General features: G+C 40.8%; 1 protein-coding gene across 2 annotated transcripts in view; it reads left to right on the forward strand.

Annotated features, from left to right (window-relative positions):
• pvrl2l (PVR cell adhesion molecule related 2 like) overlaps positions 1–22280 on the forward strand; it is a 568718-nt gene that overhangs the window by 357044 nt on the left and 189394 nt on the right. Inside the window, exon 7 of one of the 2 annotated variants that reach the window (XM_055225157.1) lies at positions 16237–19955. The exons of the other annotated variant lie outside the window; for it this stretch is intronic. Within the exon in view, the coding sequence (XP_055081132.1) occupies positions 16237–16847 (611 nt within the window). The 3' untranslated portion in view covers positions 16848–19955. Of the gene's footprint in view, positions 1–16236; positions 19956–22280 lie in introns of those variants that run through there. 2 annotated transcript variants of the gene reach the window in all.

Genomic DNA, 22280 nt, shown 5'->3' on the forward strand with positions numbered 1-22280 from the left:
GGTGGGGGACTCAGAGTCACAAACAAAAGTAAACTTGTTAAACCTTTATTGTTATATTTGGCAAATACGGCAATAAAAGGTGATGCAGTGATGTTATGTGTTCATAGAAGTAAAATACCCCCTCTTTTTTAAGGACTGGGAGAAAAGAGGGAGAAAAAGAAAAGAAGAGAAGGACAATAAAGAAAAGTGAAGGGAGAGAGAGAAATGGTGAGGGTAAAAAGAGAGTTAAAAAGAGGAGGGATGGGAATGAGAGAAAAAGAGAAGGACAAAGAGTGAGGAGAGAGAGAGGAGACAGAGGACAGTGAAGGAGAGAGAAGGAGGAAGGGAGAGAGAAGAGAGGGAGATGAGGAGCACGACCACAAGGAGAAAATGAGATGGGGGGCTTCACGGGGAGTCTTCTAGATTTCAGAAACAGGTGGAGGGCAGCAGATGAGAGGGACTTGATTAGCCTCAGTAAATATGTGTGTGTAAAGATGCAAGTCTACGGAGCTCAACAGGGACGGCCTGCTCCGCTTCTCAAACTACATTTTCCATTAATTTTTTCCATAGACTTTTCGAAAAAATTAAGAGTTCAAAGGCATCGCGGTGGCAAACCAGATACTAATATCCATAATACAGTTGTTCGGTGAAATGCTGTATTCGCTTCGTGGATTTTAAAGTTTCAGAAATAGATTTTAAATAAATTATAGGTTATTAATTACCACATACACCACCAGGTAAAACTTTAAACTCCTTTTACTACTTTCTGCGTTTTATTTACATACAGTAGATATCAAACATATGAAGTAGGATGCATGGAATTATGTAGTAAGGTTGTTTTTATATTTTTTTATTCAAATCCTCAAAGTATCCATCCTGCTTTATCAAAAACATATTGTGGAGTTATTTAACTTTCCCTACATAATTCCATATATCTTGCTTCATATATTTGATGTCTTCCGTATGTATAGAAAATGTTGAAAGTAGTAAAAAATAAGGGAAAGAAAAAACATTGAATGAGAGGCTTTGGAAAGTCTATGGGAAAAATAAATGAAAAATGTACTGTGGGATCCAGGGGGTGGGCGGTCACTGTTGAGCTCCATTGCATCATTCGTCTGCTCCTGTGTGGACCTTTGTGAACGAAATGCCGATTAAAACCAGGCTCTGATCAGCTCACAAGTTAAATGAGCCGTGACAACACTGTATCATTAATCTCATCAACCTGCGAGTGTGTTTTAAAGGTGGACTATGCAGCTTCATCAATATTTCTATGTAGTATATGTGTCAACAAGAAGCTCCAATGTAACGCTGGACAAGAGCTAAGTCTTATCAGTTTTCCCAATTTGGAGCGAGGCTGTTGAAGGTAACGCCCCTTCCCACCTGCTTCTCGCTAAACCAGCGGGACTTAGCAAAACTGTTGATAGTGAGAGCGACCTCAGGCAAAGAAGACGCCTGATTTGTCCGTTATAATGTTCATATCTTTATATACGGACAAAATAGCAAAATATAAACATTAGGATCATGTAGAGCGGGTTAATACAAACATTTTAAGATCAAAATGACAAGCCTCGCAGCAGCAGTTAAGGAGTGAGGGATGACAGTTTCTTTAATAGAAAATGAATTGAAGTCAGAGTCTATGGAGACAGAATTGCAGAAGCGCGCCCATGCTCACTTCCTATGTACAACGCACTGGCTAGCAGGTTGGCTATGTCCATTTATATGTACAATCTATGGGCACAACGTTATTAATTAGACAACTACAGTACATACAGATGTTATTGCTTTGCCTGCAATGTTTCACAGCATGGACACAAGCAGGTTGGACCACTAGGCCAAGTTACAGGTCAGATCTGTGGAGCAATGACCATCCCTCAGAATGATTAGTCCGTCATCCAAGTATGCTCCATAGTGGTCCATTGGCGTATAATAGTCTATGTGGTCTTTGGATACAGCTCAAGATCATTCTAAAACTATTCAGGGAAAGGGTCATTTCTGTCCTGTGAATGTGATTATTTTGTATCGATACCTGCTCAAATGAGTGTCTAGTTTCGATACTAGCTTTTGTATCGATTAGCTTCTGATTTTTAATACTTTTGACAACCTCTCAAAGCAATAACACTTCCACAGAGATGAGCAGGTGGCAGACCCCTCCCACCAGAATAGTTACATAGCGCGTCTTTAATGTCTTTCTTTCTTTTTAATGCACTGCCTCCTATCCTTTCCCTCCTTGTCTCTCTCCTTCCGTCTGGCTGCGTGCTCTTTGAGTCCTCTCCCATCTGCTTGCACTGTGTCAGAAAGCATCATTTTAAAATTCAAGCAAATCTCCAGGGTGGCTGCCGTTCAATGGGCCAAAAACGAAAAGCCAAAAACGAAAAAACAAGACGCGTTTTTACAGACACTTGCACGTTTTTGTGTCTGTGCCGTTTCCAGACATTTACAAGTTAGCTTCCCTTTTTATTTTAGCCTATTCTTGTCACTGCTTTGCTCTTGTAACCCTCCCTGATGACAGCAGGAGATGAGATGCCAGATTCAAATTCAGAATTAGGATTTTGGAGATAAATTTGGTGTTTTTTGTGGCACGGTTGACAGGCAGCGTAACGAAATGATTGAATTTGGGAAAACAGCAGTGTGGTGCAGATGGGGTGTGAACAATTTTGTGTTTTTTTGGATGAATGGATGCGTTGTATGACCAGGATAATCAGGGTTCATTGAATAGACACAGAGCAATTAGGCGAAGTGTGATTTGAGCTGCAGATGTTACATGGTAAGGCTTTTGTGGTGATTAAATTTGAATGTGTATCCAGTGTTTCACAAGGAAAGCGGTTTTCTTTGGGAACAAGTGTGGGAGGAGAGGATTATGAATTTAAAAGTCCTATATTATGGAAAATCGACTCTTGTGAGCTTTAAGCCGTGTTAGAATGTTGTTACCTCCACAGAAACATACTCGGAGATGTGTTTTTTTTTCATTTGCACGTTTGAGTAACAATTTGTCATTAGTCTGGCTACATCTCCATGTCATGAAGTGGTAGTTTTCAAGTTAACACCTACCTTTTAGCTTTTGTTCAAGTAAAACAGGTATTCCCAAACTGTGGCCCACTGAGGATAAAAGCATGAATAAAGGTCTAGTGGTTCAGTCTAACTTGTAATAATAACGCCAATTTGAAGTATTTCGTGACTAGTCTATGGCCCTCAATCGGCACTCAGCTTTGTCTATGTTTTTTGTATGTGGCCCTTAAAGAGAAAAGTCTGGACACCCCTGAAGTATCGATTGGCAATTCCATGGCTGAAATTATCCAAATTATTCTAATGAAGGTATATGAAGTTTAAAAACACTGTGGAGCAAATAATGTGACACTAAATAAGAGATCGTATGGACCAATCACATGACAGCGCTGTGGCTTGGACAGGAACAAAGCGCCCAAACCAACCACAACAAACATGGCGGTGGAAACAAACTCTAAACAACGTGGCAAAATGTAACCAACTAGCGCCTAAGTACAGTTTACAGTGACAGTTCGAGCTGTGTCCCCTCAGAGATAGCAGCACATGGATGAGTGTGTGCGTGCCGATAAAAGCCATAAATCATGTATTAGTTATGCAGTGAGGCCGGCTCTGTATGTTTGTGCTGTAATAGTGACTGATGATGTTTGGAGCTGTGTGGAAGCCCTCTCATTATCATTGCATTAATTACACCTTTACAACGGACTGCAGTGCTTACATTGGTAGAACAGGGGAATATAGGCGAATATATGTGAACTTGCACCCGACTTCAATGTTGTTTTTGGCTTCAGTCGCATAATGTAAGTCCTGGGTTAGTTCTAGTTTAGTCTTGAGTTAGTCCTATGTTAGTCCTGGTTTAATCCCAGTTTAGTCCTAGTTTGGTCCTAGTTTAGCACTGAGTTAGTCCTGGGTTAGTCGTGTTTAGTCCTGGTTTAGTCCTAGTTTAGTCCTAAATTAGTCCTGCGTAAGTACTGGGTTAGCCCTCGTTTGGTCCTGGTTTATTCCCGAATTATTCGCGGGTCAGTCCTGGATTAGTACTGGGTTAGCCATGGTTTAGTCCTGGTTTTATCCTAGTTTAGTCATAGTTTGGTCCTAGTTTAGTCCTGAGTTAGTCCTGTGTTAGTCCTGTTTAGTCCTGGTTTAGTGTTAGTTTAGTCCTGAGTTAGTTCTAGGCAAGTACTGGGTTAGCCCAGGTGTGGTCCCAAATTAGTCGTGGGTCAGTCCTGGATTAGTTCTGGGTTAGCCCTGGTTTAGCCCTAGCTTTGTTCTGGTTTAGTCCTACTTTATTTCTGAGTTAGTCTTGGATTAGTACTGGGTTAGTCCTGGTTTAGTCCTAGTTTAGTCCTGAGTTAGTCCTGGGTCAGTCCTGGGTAAATACTGGTTTAGCCCTGGTTTAATCCTGATTTAGTAGAGTTAGTCCTGGGTTAGTCTTGGATTAGTACTGGGTTAGTCTTGGTTTAGCCCTAGTTTAGTCCTGAGTTAGTCCTGGGTCAGTCCTGGGTAAATACTGGTTTAGCCCTGGTTTAGCCCTGGTTTAGCCCTGGTTTAATCCTGATTTCGTAGAGTTAGTCCTGGGTTAGTCTTGGATTAGTACTGGGTTAGTCCTGATTTAGATTTTCTTTTCAGGTAAAGTAAAATAAGTTTTGCCCCAGTACAGCTCTGGGTGAAAATGAGACCCGTTTTTATCAGCCGAGAACCAGGAAGTACCACTGGTTAGCCTGGTAGTTGTTGTTATTATTACTGTGACAGCTAAACTTTGCTCTGGCCTCAGTAAGTTTGAAAAGCTCTTATAACCTGAATAATTAGGATGCTTAGGATGCATTAGAAAATCCTGAGTCTGGCGCAGTGCCTTTATGACCCCTGTTGTGCACAAGGCTGTGAACACTTAGATTACACATACATTGAAATAAATGCACCTCACATTTTCATTATTAACACCTGAGTCTGTGTAGCACTGCATAATCTACAGGTGCTGTGATGAATGTGCTGAAAGCATTTACATAAATTAATACTCAAGTGTGAATTAAATCTAAAATGTCTCTATATGTTTGGATGCTGCAGGATTATAAGGATTTATCTATAAACTGTGACTAGGACCAGAGCCACTGACACAATGTTTATCTTATCATTGTAACCATATATACATAAATATATATTTATGTTCCTCCATTTCACTCAATGCCAATATATTTAGTGTAAAAATTTCCATGAATGACAGTATTTGTGTTAACCCACTCCATTTAACAGTAGTTTAAAAAATGTTGATTTTCAAGTTTTAGTTTCTGGTGCAACTCGGTTTGTTCATTCTCATGCCATTTTGACAGCCCTATTTATATAATACTTTATATTTTAGTCTTTTTCTCAAATAGTGAAGAAAAAACTTTTTACTTGCAGAGAAGACTGAACACACTGTTCCTTCAGACCTGACCCACTGATTGCATAAGTCTTTTGTTATAAATGAACCATTGTCGAAGCTGTACATTTTCTCTGTGCATTGGGAAACATAATTATCTACTGGAAACTACTTTATATAAATCTACAGTATAGCATATGTGCAACTTTTATAATAATCTTATACGAAAATGGTGAGGCTTGAATTCAGTTTTTTATTAGATGAATTAGAAGTAAAAGTAGTGGTAGGTATTTGAGTAACAGTTGTGGCAATGTGAGTGTTATATGTATTATGTATATTTTTAATTTTGGTTCGATAAAAATTGCAGTTTCTTTATTGTTAATAAGTATAGTCAATATTTTCTTAGCTGTTCTGTTTTTGTTTAGTTTTTTTCAACAATTTTACCAAAGTCAAAGCTGGAAGATTACTTAAAGAAGCCCTATTGTGCTTGTGTCTGCTGTATAGTTATAATCTGTGACACTGTATGTTATAATTTGCTCCTTTTATTATCGTAATATTCACAATGACTTAATAAAAGAAACTAGTCAACTGTCTTCCGTGTTGGAAAACTACGGTGCCCAATGGGAGCGAGTCATGCATTTTTTTTCATTTGTACCAAAATGACTACACAACGCTTCCAAATTCTACACATATCACCGATTAAGAAAATAAATTCGGTCAATGAAGTTCAGAGCAGTGGGTGTATACAGGTGGCAGTGAAAACGGGAGTTGATTGGCAATATGGCGTCTTGAAAATAATCGAATAAAGATTGTTCAAACATGTACAAATCACTACAAATACAACTCTGAGAAGGCAAATGAGAAGGGGAAACGACTACAACGTGGTAAAAAGCTCTGAAAAGTCGATTTTGCATAATAGGTCTGCTTTAATTTCAAAATACCTGAAGTGTTGATAGGTTGTTGGCTCATGTCGTTGGATCTCTCATTTCAAAATATCTAACCTTCGTCGCTTCTCCCCACCACAGTAAGTGTTCTCGTGCATAGATGCCCTGTCTATTTCCTGTCTCTCCATAATCTCCTGTGTACATGACAGTAATACTCAGAGCGATAGGGTCCTGTCTCTGCTCTGACAGACATCACTGAGCTTCTTAATGCAGACATCGAGCTTCAGCATCACCTCAAATAAGAATCCAGCCATGGACTATTTTACAACAATTGTGCCTGTCTTCCCCTCTCTCTCTCTTTGTCTCTCTCTGTTTCTCTTTCTCACCCATCCTTTTTCTCTGTCTCTGTTTCTCTCACACATTCTTTTTCTGTCACCTGTTTTTCTGTCACCCACTCTTTCTGTCTCTTTGTTTCTTTTGTTTCTCTCTCGCACATACTCCTTTTCTGTCTCTCCCTCTCTCTCTCACACACACACACTCTCTCTCTCATATACAACCACACATGCACGCACGCACACACACAGAATCTATTTTTCTCTTTTTCTGTCTCTCACCCTTTTTCTGTCTCTCTCTGTTTCTCTCTCACTCTTTCTCTTTGTTTCTCTCACACACTTTTTGTCTCTCTCTCCCACGCACTCTTTTTCTGCCTCCTTTTCTCTCTCACACACTCTTTCTCTGTCTCTTTCTCTGTCTCTCTCTCACACACACTTTTTCTGCTTCTCTTTCTCTCTCTGATTCTCTCACACACACTCTTTCTCTATTCTCTTCCTCCCTCATGTTTTTCTCTCTCTATTTCTACTCCCCTATTATTCTCTCTCTGCCTTCTTTCATCCTTTCTCTCCTTCTATTCCCCCTCTCTTTCCCTCTTAGTCTCGTTTGCTCTCTTCTCTTTCTCTTTGCACCTTTCTAAACGTATATGTAATAATCATGGTCATATTTTCATACAGCGCCTTTTCCACCTTCAAAGCGCTCATCAAGCAACCACTCACCCATTCACAGACACTCAAATGCCTCAGGTGTTCCTATTTTTGACCAATTTGATACTCGCCAACAGTAAAAAGGGCAATATATTGTCATTTGTTTAGCTAAAATACAGAAACCATGCTTGAAAACGACCATAATAAGCCAAAACTGACAGTCTCTCAGATTACATAAACCTCTTTTCCCCTGGCACGGTTCGCTTGGGTTCGCCTTTGAGTGGGTCTGTTTAGTGCAGGCCCGTCCAGTCAAGTTGCGTTTCCATTCTCTGGACACTGACATCCCCAAATGTTACAATTTTTTTCTTAATAAATAACATCAAAGTTGGGTGTGAATTATAGTCAAAATTACAAGGCTTCTATGCTGTGTTTAGTGTCTCTTTATGTAATGCTGTGGGTCTGGCTCTTTGTAGATGCATTATGAAATGTAAATATAATAAGTTTGATCTTCATATGCTAGTGCCATGCATCCATAAACCCGAAAGAGCTGTTGCATTCGTGTTTTGTTTTGCAGTGTATATCGGCTCAACATATAAAGTTGCCGTAACTGGAAATACTGCGTCAAGTTAGCTTTTGGTGACTTGATGCCGTTTTGAGTGTGCGTTCTTTCCTGCCCATTCACCTTGTTTCTTGTGTAGCCACGCGTTAGCTAAAGCGAGCCGTACTGCGCTGGCTCTTGTGAAAGCTAGTACTGCTGTAGACCTCTCAAACAGGGTGGTACAGTTTACTTTAGATTTTGAAGACACTTGGGGTCCATACCGATCTGCTCTGAAGAGAATCAGTAGGAACAAGGCTACAGTGACCAGTGATGTTTAAGTAGAGAGCGGAATTTGAACCGCCAATCTTCAACACTTGTCCCATCGTTTTATGCCCTTCGACACACATCCCATCATTTGACAACCATCGTTTGATACCCTTCGACACTCGTCTCATCCTTTGACGCCCTTCGACACTCGTCTCATCCTTTGACGCCCTTCGACACTCGTCTCATCCCTTGACGCCCTTCGACACTCGTCTCATCCCTTGACGCCCTTCGACACTCGTCTCATCCCTTGACGCCCTTCGACACTCGTCTCATCCCTTGAAGCCCTTCGACACTCGTCTCATCCCTTGACGCCCTTCGACACTCGTCTCATCCCTTGACGCCCTTCGACACTCGTCTCATCCCTTGACGCCCTTCGACACTCGTCTCATCCCTTGACGCCCTTCGACACTCGTCTCATCCCTTGACGCCCTTCGACACTCGTCTCATCCCTTGACGCCCTTCGACACTCGTCTCATCCTTTGACGCCCTTCGACACTCATCTCATCCTTTGACGCCCTTCGACACTTGCCCCATCGTTTGACACCCTTCGCCCCATCATTTGAGGTCACATTTCACTGTTGTTGATGTGTAGCTCAGACAAAGTCCACGTCAGGTCGAGGAAGTACTTTCTTTAACAGTCGTGCGTTGGCTCTGAGTCGGACTTTGAAGACAAGATGAATAGACGGAAAATAGAGAGTCCGACTATGTTCGTGCTGACCCAGGATTTATTGAAAAATGAACATGCCAGCTCTAATGGGCCCTGGTAGCAGCCTTGTTCTTTATAGCCCCATACATAATAATAGATTTTTAAGCACTTGATTATCAGAAGGCGGACTGGCTCGGAGCTGCACACAAAGCCTCATTTTTCAGCTGTCTCTCAGTCACGGCTTTGAAAAATGCCGCTAATGATTTCAGTATAAACGCCATCGTAAATACAGGCAGTTTGGCGCATACACTGGGTCACGCAGGGTCACATGAGGATAGAATAGACTGCGTTAATTCATGATAAAGGTGACCAGATATTCAAAACTCAAAACTGGGACACTCCCGGATTGGGGATGGTTGGTATACATAAAACTGTGAAAAAAACACATACCATTGTCCATTCTCGACTCAGTTGTATGTATCAGTATGTAATCTGATGGCCATTTTTGTGCTTTATGGTTATTTTTAAGCACAGTTTTCTGTGTTTGGTAAAAATATGGATACCTGGGACATTGCTTGTGTAAAACAGGGACAAATCAGTGGTTTTGGATACATCTGCTGGGACAGGGGACACAGGGCTCAAAACTGGGACTGTCCCGGGTAAATCGAGATGTCTGATCACTCTATTCATGACATCATAATATTGTAATCCACCTATAGTTAAGAATTGAATTGAGAGATGAGCATAGACTAAGGGAGTGTGACATCAACCATAGCTTTTGGCTCCAGCCATGTGAAGTCAGCGAGGCTAACAGTTATAATGGCTAATCTGCAACCAGGGACCATATTTGGAAATCCAAGTGCAAAACCAAAGAGCCAATCTGGAGCGAGGGTGTTGAAGTTAATGCCTCATCTTGTTTGCACCGCTGGTTTAAACATAGACATCACATTAAACATACCTAGCTTACATTTACCAGTGTGCGCATTGCTTAAAAAAAAAAAAGCACATTCTTGCAGGGGTCGCCTCTCCGGAGACCAGAACTGTCACTTTCTTGGTGAAGTCCCCTACTTGTCTCAATGGAAATAGATGTTTTCAATGACATACTGTGAAAAATACCAAAGTAAAAACAAGCAGGTTAAGACATCACAAAAGCAATTACACAGTGTACCTGGAAAATTAGCTGACACTACACCTCACAAATATGTAGGTTAACGTTTGTAGATTTTCAGTTTTGATATTTAAACATGAATCTCCCATAGAGTTACATAGTCCCCTGCTCTCCATCTGTAATTAAGACATAAAAATCTATTGCTTCGTAAATCCACTCTAAATACAATACAAACCAGTTCGGCTCATGCGTCGAGTTGTGTAGGCTCGTCATAAGGACATAATTGGGACAGTATAGGAGACAGTAGACCCTAATCCAGATATAAACGCCACCTCCACACCTCTCCCCCGCGTCCCCCTCATCCCCCGTCCCGAGGGCCGTACACTCTCGGATGACCTCCGCTCTCCTCTGCGGGCATCGCTGTTCATTCTCCATTACGGCACAGTCTGTGACAAATAGCGTGTCTGTTCCTCTGTACGGGCGCGGCCAGCTAGATACAAGACACTGAACTCTGCACTGGAAAACTGTTAGAAGCAGCCGCTGTGCTTGGTATTTTGAGAAGTTAACTGCATTTGAAGAATTTCTATGGGGATTCTGTGTAGAGTTTGTCCTGTTTTCGATGTTGAATGAATGTGTTTTGTGATAATCGAGTGTTTTATTTACAAATTCATTATTATTTTGTGGCATTGTGGTATTGTGGCGTAGCGTTCCAGATACTCCTGCCGTTTTCTTTTCATGGTTACATAAATAAATAGGGCGGCAGTAGCTCAGTCGGTATGGCGTTTGCTCACTGATCCGAAAGTTAGTGGTTCAAATCGCGCTCTCAACATAAAACGTCACCGGTAGAGCGGTTAGATCCACTGACCCACAGATTGGCCGTGCGATTCCAGCTCCTAAAGATGAATGCAACCGTTGTGTCCTTGGGCAAGACACTTAACCCACCGTATGTGAATGGGTGAGCCGTTCCTTTCAGTGCCTTGAAAGTGGAAAAGCTCTATATAAAAATGTGACTGTGAAGCTAAAAATTAAACAAACATGGTCGTTACTTCTTACACTGTAACTTATCGAGGGAATAATAAATAGTTGTACGGATTTATTTCACTTCATTTTCTTCAAAAAATGAACTTATTACTTTGGCAAACTATCACACGTTAAACTATATATCCAGATCTAGACACCATTACTGTGAATATATAGTACCTTCAGTTGTGTTAAGCTTGCAGTTTAGTTGAGAGTGAACAGCGTGAGCCATCAATTCTAGAGTAAAAAATCTCTACAGCCAAAAGCTTTAACTTACAGAGCCGACAGTTAATCGTGTCGTCTGAATGCCCCCTACTGACCATTGTATTCTGTCCAAACCATAGCTCAAAACACCACATATGGCGTGTTTTTCCTCCCATCTGCAGCTGTTTTGTCATTTACATAAAAAGCTGAAAGACCTACAAATTTCCCTCGCTGTTATTCGTCCACAGAGCCCTCAAGAAAAACTATTGTGTTTCGTGAGAGTAAATGGAAAGATTGGAGAGCTCCCATGGTTCTGTGCTATAGACTCTACATTACTGGCATGGCACTTTTTTTAGTTCAAATCCTGAGTTACACAAGCCAGTAAGAAATGTGGATCAAATAACGGAATGTTTTACAGTTTAATCTACACCGAGGAGAATTATGTTATAATTTGGACATTTTTAATCGCAGTATTCAACTAAAATGACTTAATAAAAGAAAAAATGACAGTAGATTCAAGTGCAAGTAAGGGAGCAGTGGGAGGCAACGGTTGTAGTGAAAACGGGAGTCGATTGGCACTATGGCGTCTTGAAAATAATCAATTAAATATTGCTCAAACCTGCACAAATCACTCCAAATACAACTTTGGGTGAGTAAATGGTGAGTGGAAACAACTATGACATGGTTAAAAGCTTTGAAAAGTTGATTTTGCGGAATAGATCCACTTTAAGATGCACTATGTAACTTTTTTCCATGGAGACTATAGGTCAGATCTGTGGAGAAGCAACGTAATGCCATACTGCGGAACATTCCATGCACATATCTATCCCTCTTGTGTCCTTAGTCTCATGGGTCTGTTCACATGACTGAGTGTTAAATCTCCATGTTCACTCCATAGGCTCTACACTCCTCCATTTCTGTTGTTTTTCTAACTCAGCGTGAATCCACTTGTACAAATCCCATCATATACACCCAGGTGGCCCTTTCTCTCTCTCTTTCTGTCTCTTATTCCCCCCTCTTATCTTTCATTCGCTCCATTTCTCTCCTTCCTCTTTCCCTACCTGCATCTCTGTTTACTCTCACTCCTCTCTCTCATCCTCTCTCATACAGTCTCTCTCTCTTCTCTCCCTCCCTCTCTTTCTCCCCCCTTTCTTTCTCTATCTCCCTCTATCTTTCATTATCTCCATTTCTCTGCCTCTCTTCCTCCCATCCTCTCTTTCCCTATCGCCCTCTCTGTCTACTCCCACTCCTCTCTCTCACCACCTCTCTCTTTCATGCAGTCCCTCCCCTTCTATTTCTCTCTCCCTTTCTTTTCTTCCTCCTGTTTTTCATTCTCTCCCTTTCTCTCCCTCTCTTCCTCATCCTCTCTCTTATTCCCTATTTCTCTACACCCACTCCTCTCTTTCATCCTCTCTCTCTTTTATGTGGTCTCTTCCTCCCTCCCACCCACCCTCCCCCTCTATCCCCTCTTTCTCTCCCTCCCTTTATCTTTCATTCTCTCCATTTCTCTTCCTCCCATCTTCTCTCTCTTTCCCTTCCCCCCTCACTATCTATACTCACTCCTCTCTCTCACCCTCTTTCTTTTAGGTGGTCCCTCCCACCTTCCGTCCCACCCTTCCCCTCTATCCCCACTTTCTTTCTCTTCCTCTATCTCTCTCCCAATTTCTCTCCCTCTCTTCCTCCATCCTCTCTCTCTTTCCCTATCGCCCGCTCTATCTACTCCTCTCTTGACTCTTCTCCCTTTTATTCGGTCCCCTCCTCCCTCCCTCCTCTCTCCCCTCGCTATCTTTCCATGTGTCTCTCTTTCTCCCCTCCCTCCATCTGTTCTCTCCCTTCCTCTACGCTCTCTCTCCATCCCTTCCCTCACTTTTGTTCCTCTGTTTATCTCTCTCGCTCTTACTCGTTCTTCCAGTGCACTACATCACTGCTTTCACCTTCACCTATAGGCTCTTGACCAGTGGGCGGGGCTTGGGCTGGTAGGGGGCGGTCCTTCTAACCTGTGGATCGAACAGTCCGCTGCAAAGAGGAGTTTGAAGATGAAGATAATATATGTAATTATGAGGCAGAGGACACGGAGGTGAAGATGGGAGGGACATGAATAGTTTTACAAGAAAGGTTATTTTCTCCAACCCACTCATTAGACACAGTTTACACGCACAGATACACACAGTCAGGAAGTATACATTTTACTACAGAATATGTACTTGACTAAAGAGGAGCCCACCTGAACGTGGGCGGTTAGCTGCCATCTTCATGATGATAGTACTGTGCTGTTGTATCCTTGGGCAAGACACTTAAGGGTCCATTCAAACTTGCAAACTACCTACCTCAATTTGAATTTGTATTTTATGTATTTATTTATTTGATAAGGACAATGCAGTCATACATAGTGACCAGTGGTGGAACCTAAAAGATTTTAACATGGGTACTTTTTACTTGCCCAAACTCTTTTCACTGAGGGCCTCATCTTCAAAAATCTTCGACACAGAGGGCCACAGACCAGTGGTCAACACAGTGGATAATTCAGACGGTGCATTTACCATACTTTAAATAAGGCTTGAAATATTATTATTAGGTCAGTATGACAATGCAGTGTGATGTGATTTAGGATTTCTCAAAAAAGTGCTGATTATGATCAATTGGGCCAGTTCAACTGAAGGCCTGAGGGCCAATAAAAATTGGTCTGAGGGCCGCATTTGGCCCCCGGGCCATAATTTGGACACCCCATGTACTACATTTGAGAGCAGGTATGTGTACTTTCTACTACACTACATGTTTGAACAGGACTGACAAGTAAAAGTATTTTTTTTTAAGATGTTCATAATTTGAGCAAACAAAAATCTACAACTAAAAACTGTTAGAAAAATGATTGATTCAGTTGTTTCTGTTAAACACAATTCAGCACAAATCTTTATCAAAATCACTACATTTGAACCTTAATTAGATGTCAAAATCAGCAAGAAATACTTTTTACTCTTGCATTTTTAAACAAATACTGAAATACTTTTACTTAAGTAGATTTTTTCTTTTACTTCAGTGTATTTTTGCTCCGGTGTCTGTACTTTTGGCTCTTTGGTTGCTATGACAATGGGTCTGTGAGCGATTAATTGATTTGAATCAGGACATTAATCACATTAAGCATCGGTTAGAGTGGACGATGGCAGCCACACTTCTGTCAGGGCAGCTGCGACTACAGAAATACCCCGCCAACACTAAGAATGACGAGTGAATGTATGAAATTGTAATCTTTGCAAATAGTTCTAACTATGAGCCTCTGGAGTGTGCATGTATAAGTGAGCGCCGTATACACAGAATAGCTTCCATTTCTTTGTCTGCCTGCACCATGGCAACTGTGGCAGCAGAAGTAGCTCACTGACACTGACTGGAGTGAAAGAAAATTGTGAAACCGATTTTGAGTACAAAAAGAACAATGCTTTTGGAGAGACTTACAGCCAATCAGAGAATCAATAAGAGGCCGTGGGCACAAAAGGTGGAGGTGGAGGCTTGTGAACTGTGCTCTGTTATGGAGTTGTTGTTTTTCTTTCTCCAATAACCTCTGCACTGATCTGCTGTGTGTCTGTGTGCATTTGCGCTACTAAACCTGCTTTTAAACTTCATTTTTGTTTCAATCCTCCAATGAAACAAGCGTGGAGAGGTGGCAAACTTGTGGCTCACACCAACTTGAAACCGGACCGTTGCTTTTGCGGTCTGTTGCGTCTGACGTCAGCAGGACACGGGGGAGGGGACAAAAAATGTAAAAATTTGGATGAACGATTTTAAAAGCAATATTTTTTGGGGAGAGAAAGTCAAATTTGGCCTGATCCCAGCAAAACTACACCTCACCAATGGATTACACAGTGGAAACATTATAAAAAGGAGTAAAGTCAATAGGATTTGGAATATACTGAACATATAAGAAAGACGCAGACCCCCAAACACAAAAACTTCCTTTTAAAGCAGCCTCTAATGCTATTCTACGCCTTTAGTGGATTAGCTTTAGCGCTTTGTTTAAAATGAAAGGAATAAATTTACTTAGCACTCAAGGACAAAAGACTTTACTAAGATAGATTAAACACAGCTGCACCGAAAAGGATGTAGTCAAATTATGAAATAGTTTTGAGATAGACTTTTCTTGGCTCATTGATATGGTATTGCTTTGCCTGGAATGTTCCACAGTATGGCATTAAGCTATCGTGCATTTATTATCTTATGTTTTTTTTTTACTGCCAAAAGGTGGTTGCCTGCTTGTCTCCATGAAGATATATTAGTGTTATGCCATACTGTGGAACATTTTAGACAAAACATTAACTTGGAGAAAAGAAAGTTCCTGGCCATCCAATAAAAAACTTACATTAATGTCTCTTTATGTCAAGTCAATAAGTACATTTCTTAATGCTAATGCAAGATAAGGCCTACACATATGTTTTTTTTTTTTTTTTTATATATATTTTGTTGTTTAAGTTTCAGCTTTATATTGGTTAAACAATACACAGACACACAAAAATACACCAAAATACAACTTAGAATATCCCTTTTACCTATTATACATAGTAGTAGCCTAACACCAATTGTCCTATCTTCAACTATTTCTTCTAAAATTAGCAAAACTTGTTATTGAGTTAGCATTTTTAGCTTCATAATGGTTAAACAATACAAAAGGTTCACACAGACACACAAAAATGCACCAAAATACAACTTAGAATGTCCATTTTACCCATTATAAATAGTAGTAGCCTAATAGCGATTGTCCTATCTCGAATTAATTCCCCTAAAATGAGAAAAATCTGTTATTGAGTTAGCATTTTTAGCTTCATAATGATTAAACAATACAAAAGGTTCACTTAGATACACAAAAATACAGCTTTCACCCATTATAAATCCAGCATTTTAGCTTCACGGTGGTTAGACAAGGCAAAAGGTTGAAACATACACACACGTCACAACAATACAAGTTAAAATATTCTTTTTTAAAATGTAGTACTAATAGTAGTTGTCCTGTTTTCAACTATATTAAGCCCAAAATTAGAAAAACCTTTTAGTTAGTTTGTATTAGCAAATTACCAACGTCGAATACCCCCTTTTTATCAACAATAGTAGTAATTGTAGTTGTCCTGTATTGAACTATTTCCCTCAAAATGAGCAAAACTGTTCTTCTCTCCCCCCCGTCCCCCCCGTCCACACCCCTCCCCCCTCTGTGCAGAATCCCTCGAGGACCAATCCAGCGCAGGCGTGGTGGCGGGGGCGGTCATCGGCTCCCTCCTCGCGCTCCTATTGGTCATCGCCCTGGTCGCCGTGCTCCTGACCCGTAGCCGCCGGCAACAGAGACGAGGGTATCCGAGCAGCGGGGACTCCATAGCGACCGGAAGCGGCGGCAGCAACGGCGGAGATTACGGCAACAAAGCGAGACTCCTTTTCAGCCAATCGGGCAGCGGGGGTAGCAATAAAAACGGTACGGGGAATAATAACGGACCTATGTACACGTACAGAGAGGGCTGCGATGCTACGGGAACGCTAACCGAAAACCACCATCACCTTCATCACCACGTACCCCCAAATCCCACCAATATTCTCCTAACCAATGAGATGGAAGAAGCGGAGAGGAGGAAGTTCGCACTGGATGACAGCATGGACGAAGAGGAGCAATTCGATAGGTTCGGAGGCATGCGGGGGGGCGGGACCTCGATGCAACCGGCCTATCCCATCGCTCACAGGGGGCGTAATGAGGAAGAGGAGTTGGATGTCTACCTCGATGACGATATGGAGTCGCAAAGAGATGGTTCAGTGATATCACGGACTGCGATTTACGTCTGAGCGGATTTGGAAAATGGAGGAATGTAGATATAGGATACAAGACTTGAAAAGTGCACGAAATGAGGCGCCGGATTTGTCACCATTGGCTACAAGCTCAATAATCAACAAACTTAGCATCGATATGTGTAGCCTCATCTTATCAGGAGAGTGACTAAAGCTAAAGGGAATGTTTTGTGATGTAACCGTGCTGTATCATTGGGATGGGTATAATCGTCGTCAGGCAAAAGGTTTAAATAAATTTAAAAAATCAAAGCAATTCAAGAGAACTGTCGCCGCTTACGCTACATCGTCGTCTTTTTCTGCTTTCGCGATCTGTGACAACGTGCGGAGTATCGTTTCGTATTTTGTATTGAACTGTACAAATCCAATCGCCAATCGTATTCGGGAAAACGGCCTTCATCGGACTTGTGTCACGTCATGGCGCCCTCTTGTGGACTACCGTTTGTTCTACTTCATCGGACCGCATCCATTCGCATCGCTTTGGAAAAAAACACTTGAAAAACTGCGTTCGACTCCGCAAATAACGTGGAGATTTGCATTTTATCATGGACTTTGCAGGTTTGGGGACAGAAATGTACTGTTTATATTTGCCCATTCCGAGTCGTTGTTTGCTCCTCCCCCCTCCACCTGGATTTCCCATTGAGTTGTTGATGAAGCAGAGACAGAGGGATGGTAGGGGGGCAGTTACATCGCGGGCTTAACAGTGTGTTCTAATGTGTGGTTGGCTGTGACTGAAATGAACCATAACGTATATCGGCGCGGACTCTCTCTTGTTTCTCTATAGCACAGTTTGATGTTATTGTCGAGTATTCGTAGCTGTTTTTCTCGTTGTTGTGTAATGGTGTTGATCTAAACAAAAGCCGCACCAGGAGCCTTGGGGAGTTGCACACGGCTTCCCTAATGATTCAAGATGTTCTTTACTTTGTTTTATCCCAACTTTCCTCGCAGCGTTATATATTTTTGTATTTTATTTTTGTTCCACAATGCAAGAAGGGAATATCCAAACGGGTGGCAATTATGAGGTGCCCTATGAGAGTCTGCCACCTGCCTGTCTCCATGGGGATGTTATTGCTTCGCCTGGAATGCTGCACAGTGCGGCTTTAAACGTATCTCGAGCAGGTGGTGGAATCAGAACCCAGCGATTGAGGTTAAAAAAGTACGGCTGCATTTCAGACAAACCAACAGCGGTGGACGGTAATGAAGTACAAGTAGTAAAGTACCGTACTTAAGTAGAGTTTTTAGGTGTCTGTACTTTGCTAAACAAAATTTTACACTGGATACTTTTTACTTTTACTTCACTACATTTGAGAGCAGGTATCTGTGCTTTCTACTCCACTACATTTTTTAACTGAACTGCAAAGTAAAAAGTACTTTTCATATGATTTGAGGGGTTATTTTTACCATGTTCGTGGTAAAGTCCTGACTAAAGTTTTGGCGTTCAAGCTTCGCCTTCGAGTAAACAAAAATAAATACATACAATTCATACAAAAATGAAGAAATTGATTTGGATCGTTACTGTTGACCAAAATATGTATCATTTTTCATTAATATCACTACATTTACTACTACACACTTTACAAATTAACAGCATTTGTGTGAAATACTTTTACTCTTTACTCTTAAACAGGCACTTAAATACTTTTACTTAAGCAGACTTTTTCATGTGATACTGTTACTTTTACTTGAGTAATTTTTACCTCTGTACCTGTACTTTTCTTTAAGTAACAAACCTGAGTACTTCATCCACCCCTGCAAACCAATAACATCTCCATGGTGACAAGCAAGTGGCAGACCCTCCGCCAGAAAAGTTACATAATGTACCTTTAATCTTAATTTGGGGAGGCATGGCAGTCCAGATGTACTTATTTGATGGATATATGAAAAATTTCACCTGTTTTGAGATGTTTCTGACGTTAAGTTGAAGAAAAAAAACACATCCCCCCTCTTTTATTCACACAAACATTCAGAGTATTAATCAAAAAGAGAGAGAGAAAAAAATGGAGAATTTTTCAAAAAGGAGTTGTCTGTTTATGCTAATTAAATCTTATATTTATTTCAAATAGGGTAGAATTATTATAATTTATTTTTCATTTATTACAGTCTACACCTATAATTGGCAAATGTATTTTTCTTATTTCAAACTTTAATTATTGTGGAACCAGATGGGAATGTAATAAAATAAGTTAAATAAGCTATAGTTTGTCATAATCAGTGAACGCTAACTTAGTCAAAACTTTTCAAATAAAGATTAATATTCCAAATTTAAGTCAGATTAACCATAAACATTCATCTTTTCCCAGTGATACACACACGTTGCATTCGCTGCTTTTATCATGGGCAGTTTCGTGCACAGTTTATGTGGTATCACTGGTGCATTCAAGCTCCAATCTGGGTCAAATGCAACAAGAGGAAAGAGAATTGTTGAAAAGCTGTTGTTGTGTTTTGAACTGCTCATTTTCCCCGTGTCCCTGAGAAAGATTCAGGCTATGGATCAGATTATAGCACTGAACAAGTCAAATGCGTAGGTGTAATCGCAAAAACTGAATTCAAGTTGCAATAGTGCTGTATGGAAATAATACAGTGGCAGAGAGATTAGTTTTCCTGCCCTAGAGCAAAGACCTCGTGGGTTTAATTGTCTACAAACTGGGCCGTGTAGTAGACTTCACCGCAAACACTAATTAAAACACTGTATCTTTGGCTACACTGTATCTAACTGTAGCTTTGGATATTTACTCGCTAAATTGGACTTGTTTAAAGGTCTTTCTGCCTTTTAATACAGCCTCAAAATTGTCAGTCTCTGGGGCGAGAAAAAGATATCATGAATTATTATATTAATCCAACCATCTAGATGTTTTTGAGATGTTTTTAGACTTTTAATTGGAGTTTGTAAAGACTTTGTTATGGATCACTATTGCCTTATTCAGTCCCTGCCATATAAATGTTTGCAAACTTTACCCTGCATTTTAGTACAGGTAAATCTAGTAAATTATTTCATTTGGAACAACGTGATATTCCTGATAACCAGTTTAATTTGAACATTGTGTCAAAGAATGTAACACTGTGTGAATGGAGACAGCATTTTAAATAAAGTGTATAAGTGTCAACAAGCATTTGCATATTGTCCCTCCGTGTTTATCAGTGTCCTTCACCGGATGTGGTTGACTTCATCACATATACTTTATCATGGTATGCACAGTACTTGAGTTCTCCTGGATAGCAAAAGGAAATTGAATCCTGTCAACTGTAAATATATTTCACCACTCATCCAAGCAGCTTCTTCAGTTCTGACAGAGTTTTGGTGAAGTACTGCCTTAGTATATCTGTGTGTAGAGAGGAGCTAACTGTCCTCAGGCACCGCTGATGCCTTCACCTTCCAGGACTTTTCCAACTCCTCTTTGAGCCCCTGGTATTTTTCTACAAAAAATCATAACTCTTTTGTTTCTAAATTTTTTTCTTTTATTTTTTCAGAGCATTTAGAACTACCCTTTTGACATTAATATCAGCAAATACAGCACCGAGGAACCAGCCGTCATTATACAGTGGTACTTTGAGTCACATGGGTCAAATTCACAAACCCAGAGGTGTTACCGTCGACATTTTAATACCAGAGAAGCCCCAAGAGTAAATGCTATTAAAGGAATGATAAGTCGTTTTCAAAGACAGGGGGCAGTATGTGATCTCCACAGACCTGACTAGTCCTGATTTCTTCCTGTGGGGCGATCTTAAAGAAAAGGTGTTTGTGAATAAACCTCAGGCAATAAACGAGGATCAAATGAGAGCAATAAGCCTGGAAATGCTTTCAAATGTTCAAGTGTGTTGGATCGGGCTATTCAGTGCGAAACCGAAAATGGTGGACACTTAAAAAACATCATTTTAAAAAATTAGGTCATTTTTACTTCCCCTAGTTTAAGTGGTGATAAGTTCAAGTGTAAGTGAACAATTATAACCTTATATATTGCCAAAAATCTCAGAAGGTTCAGTTTCACCAACTGCTAAAATTTGGTGAGTTTAACTTAAGAATTATAGGAGCTATTGAAGATTTAAAAGTGTCAGTGACTTGTAGTTTCTCACTTTCCTTTGGTACTGGAATGTCCACCACAACGGCTTTTCTCTGTTGTTTATCCACCAGCACAATGTCTGATTGGTTCGCCATCACCATTCTGTCACTCTGTATCTGGAAGTCCCACAGTGTCATGGCTCGATCATTCTCAACCACCTTTGGATTTGTTTCCCACCTTGACCTTGGGGTCTCCAGTCCGTACTCTGCACAGGTGTTTCTGTACACTATGCCCGCCACTTGGTTATGCCGCTCCATGTATGTTTCCCTACCAGCATCTTACACCCTGCAGTTATGAGCAAGGTTGTCTCAGGGGCCTCTTTGCACAGCCTACACCTTGGGTCTTGTCTGATGTGGTAGATCTGGGCCTCTATCGCTCTAGTGCTCAAGGCCCTTACTCTTCCAAGTCTTAATACTCTTAATAGTCATAATGGAAATGTAAATAGTCACATTTTTCCCCCTTCAAGGCACCCAAAGCGCTTTTACGTCAAGGAACCACTCACCCATTCACACAGTCATTCATAAACCAGTGTACACAGACACTGGGGGCCGCCAACCTCGGGGTCCGTGGATTTGATAACGTTTAGGTCACCAACCTACAAAGCAGTGGACAAACACTGTGCTGCTGTGGCTATTACTTTGAATCTCCCCTCAATCAAACCTCAAGGTCCCTGTCCATTTTCTAGCGCCACTATTAGCATAAAAGGCATTAGCTCATAAATATTATCATTTTAAACACAGAGACGGTCCAGTTTTAATGTCATTACCAATCACCTCACAACACACACAACTACACAACGCATGACTTTATCTAAATGATAATTAAAACATTATCGAGCCAAACGAATCATAACTAATTGCGTATAGGAGGTCATTTGTCTTATTTGAGTCTCGTTTTGGACGCGCAACACCGATTGATTTTGCAGAGTGGCTTCTCTGTCCCCCGAAGCCCCCTATCCCCAGTCTTGTTATTTCTTTATATCGATTGTTGTTGAACATTATACACTCCGCAATCTGTAATGCACATACCAGGCCGTTATATCCGCTCTGAACGTCTCCGCGGTAACCATTTGTAACATTTATTTGACAGTGCTTCGGAAATAGCGGTTCACAATGGGGCCTCTGTCTCTTCATCCATCACATGCAGATCAGCTGGTTTACTGTCTTTTCATTGTGGTTTGTGCTCAAAAATTCTATATATATATTTTTTATGATGATCCTTTTGAGTACATGGAGGCTTCATAAAGACAACAAGAACTCTACTGAGATGAATAAAGCGTGAATTGTAACCTGAAGTGGTAGGTTTGAAGGTGAACTGTGTTGAAATATTGAATACGCCGGTTCTATTCCTAGATCTACAGCTTCGTAAGGTCTCT

The sequence above is a fragment of the Periophthalmus magnuspinnatus genome, chromosome 11 (assembly GCF_009829125.3).
Source record: "Periophthalmus magnuspinnatus isolate fPerMag1 chromosome 11, fPerMag1.2.pri, whole genome shotgun sequence".
Classification (NCBI taxonomy): domain Eukaryota; kingdom Metazoa; phylum Chordata; class Actinopteri; order Gobiiformes; family Gobiidae; genus Periophthalmus; species Periophthalmus magnuspinnatus.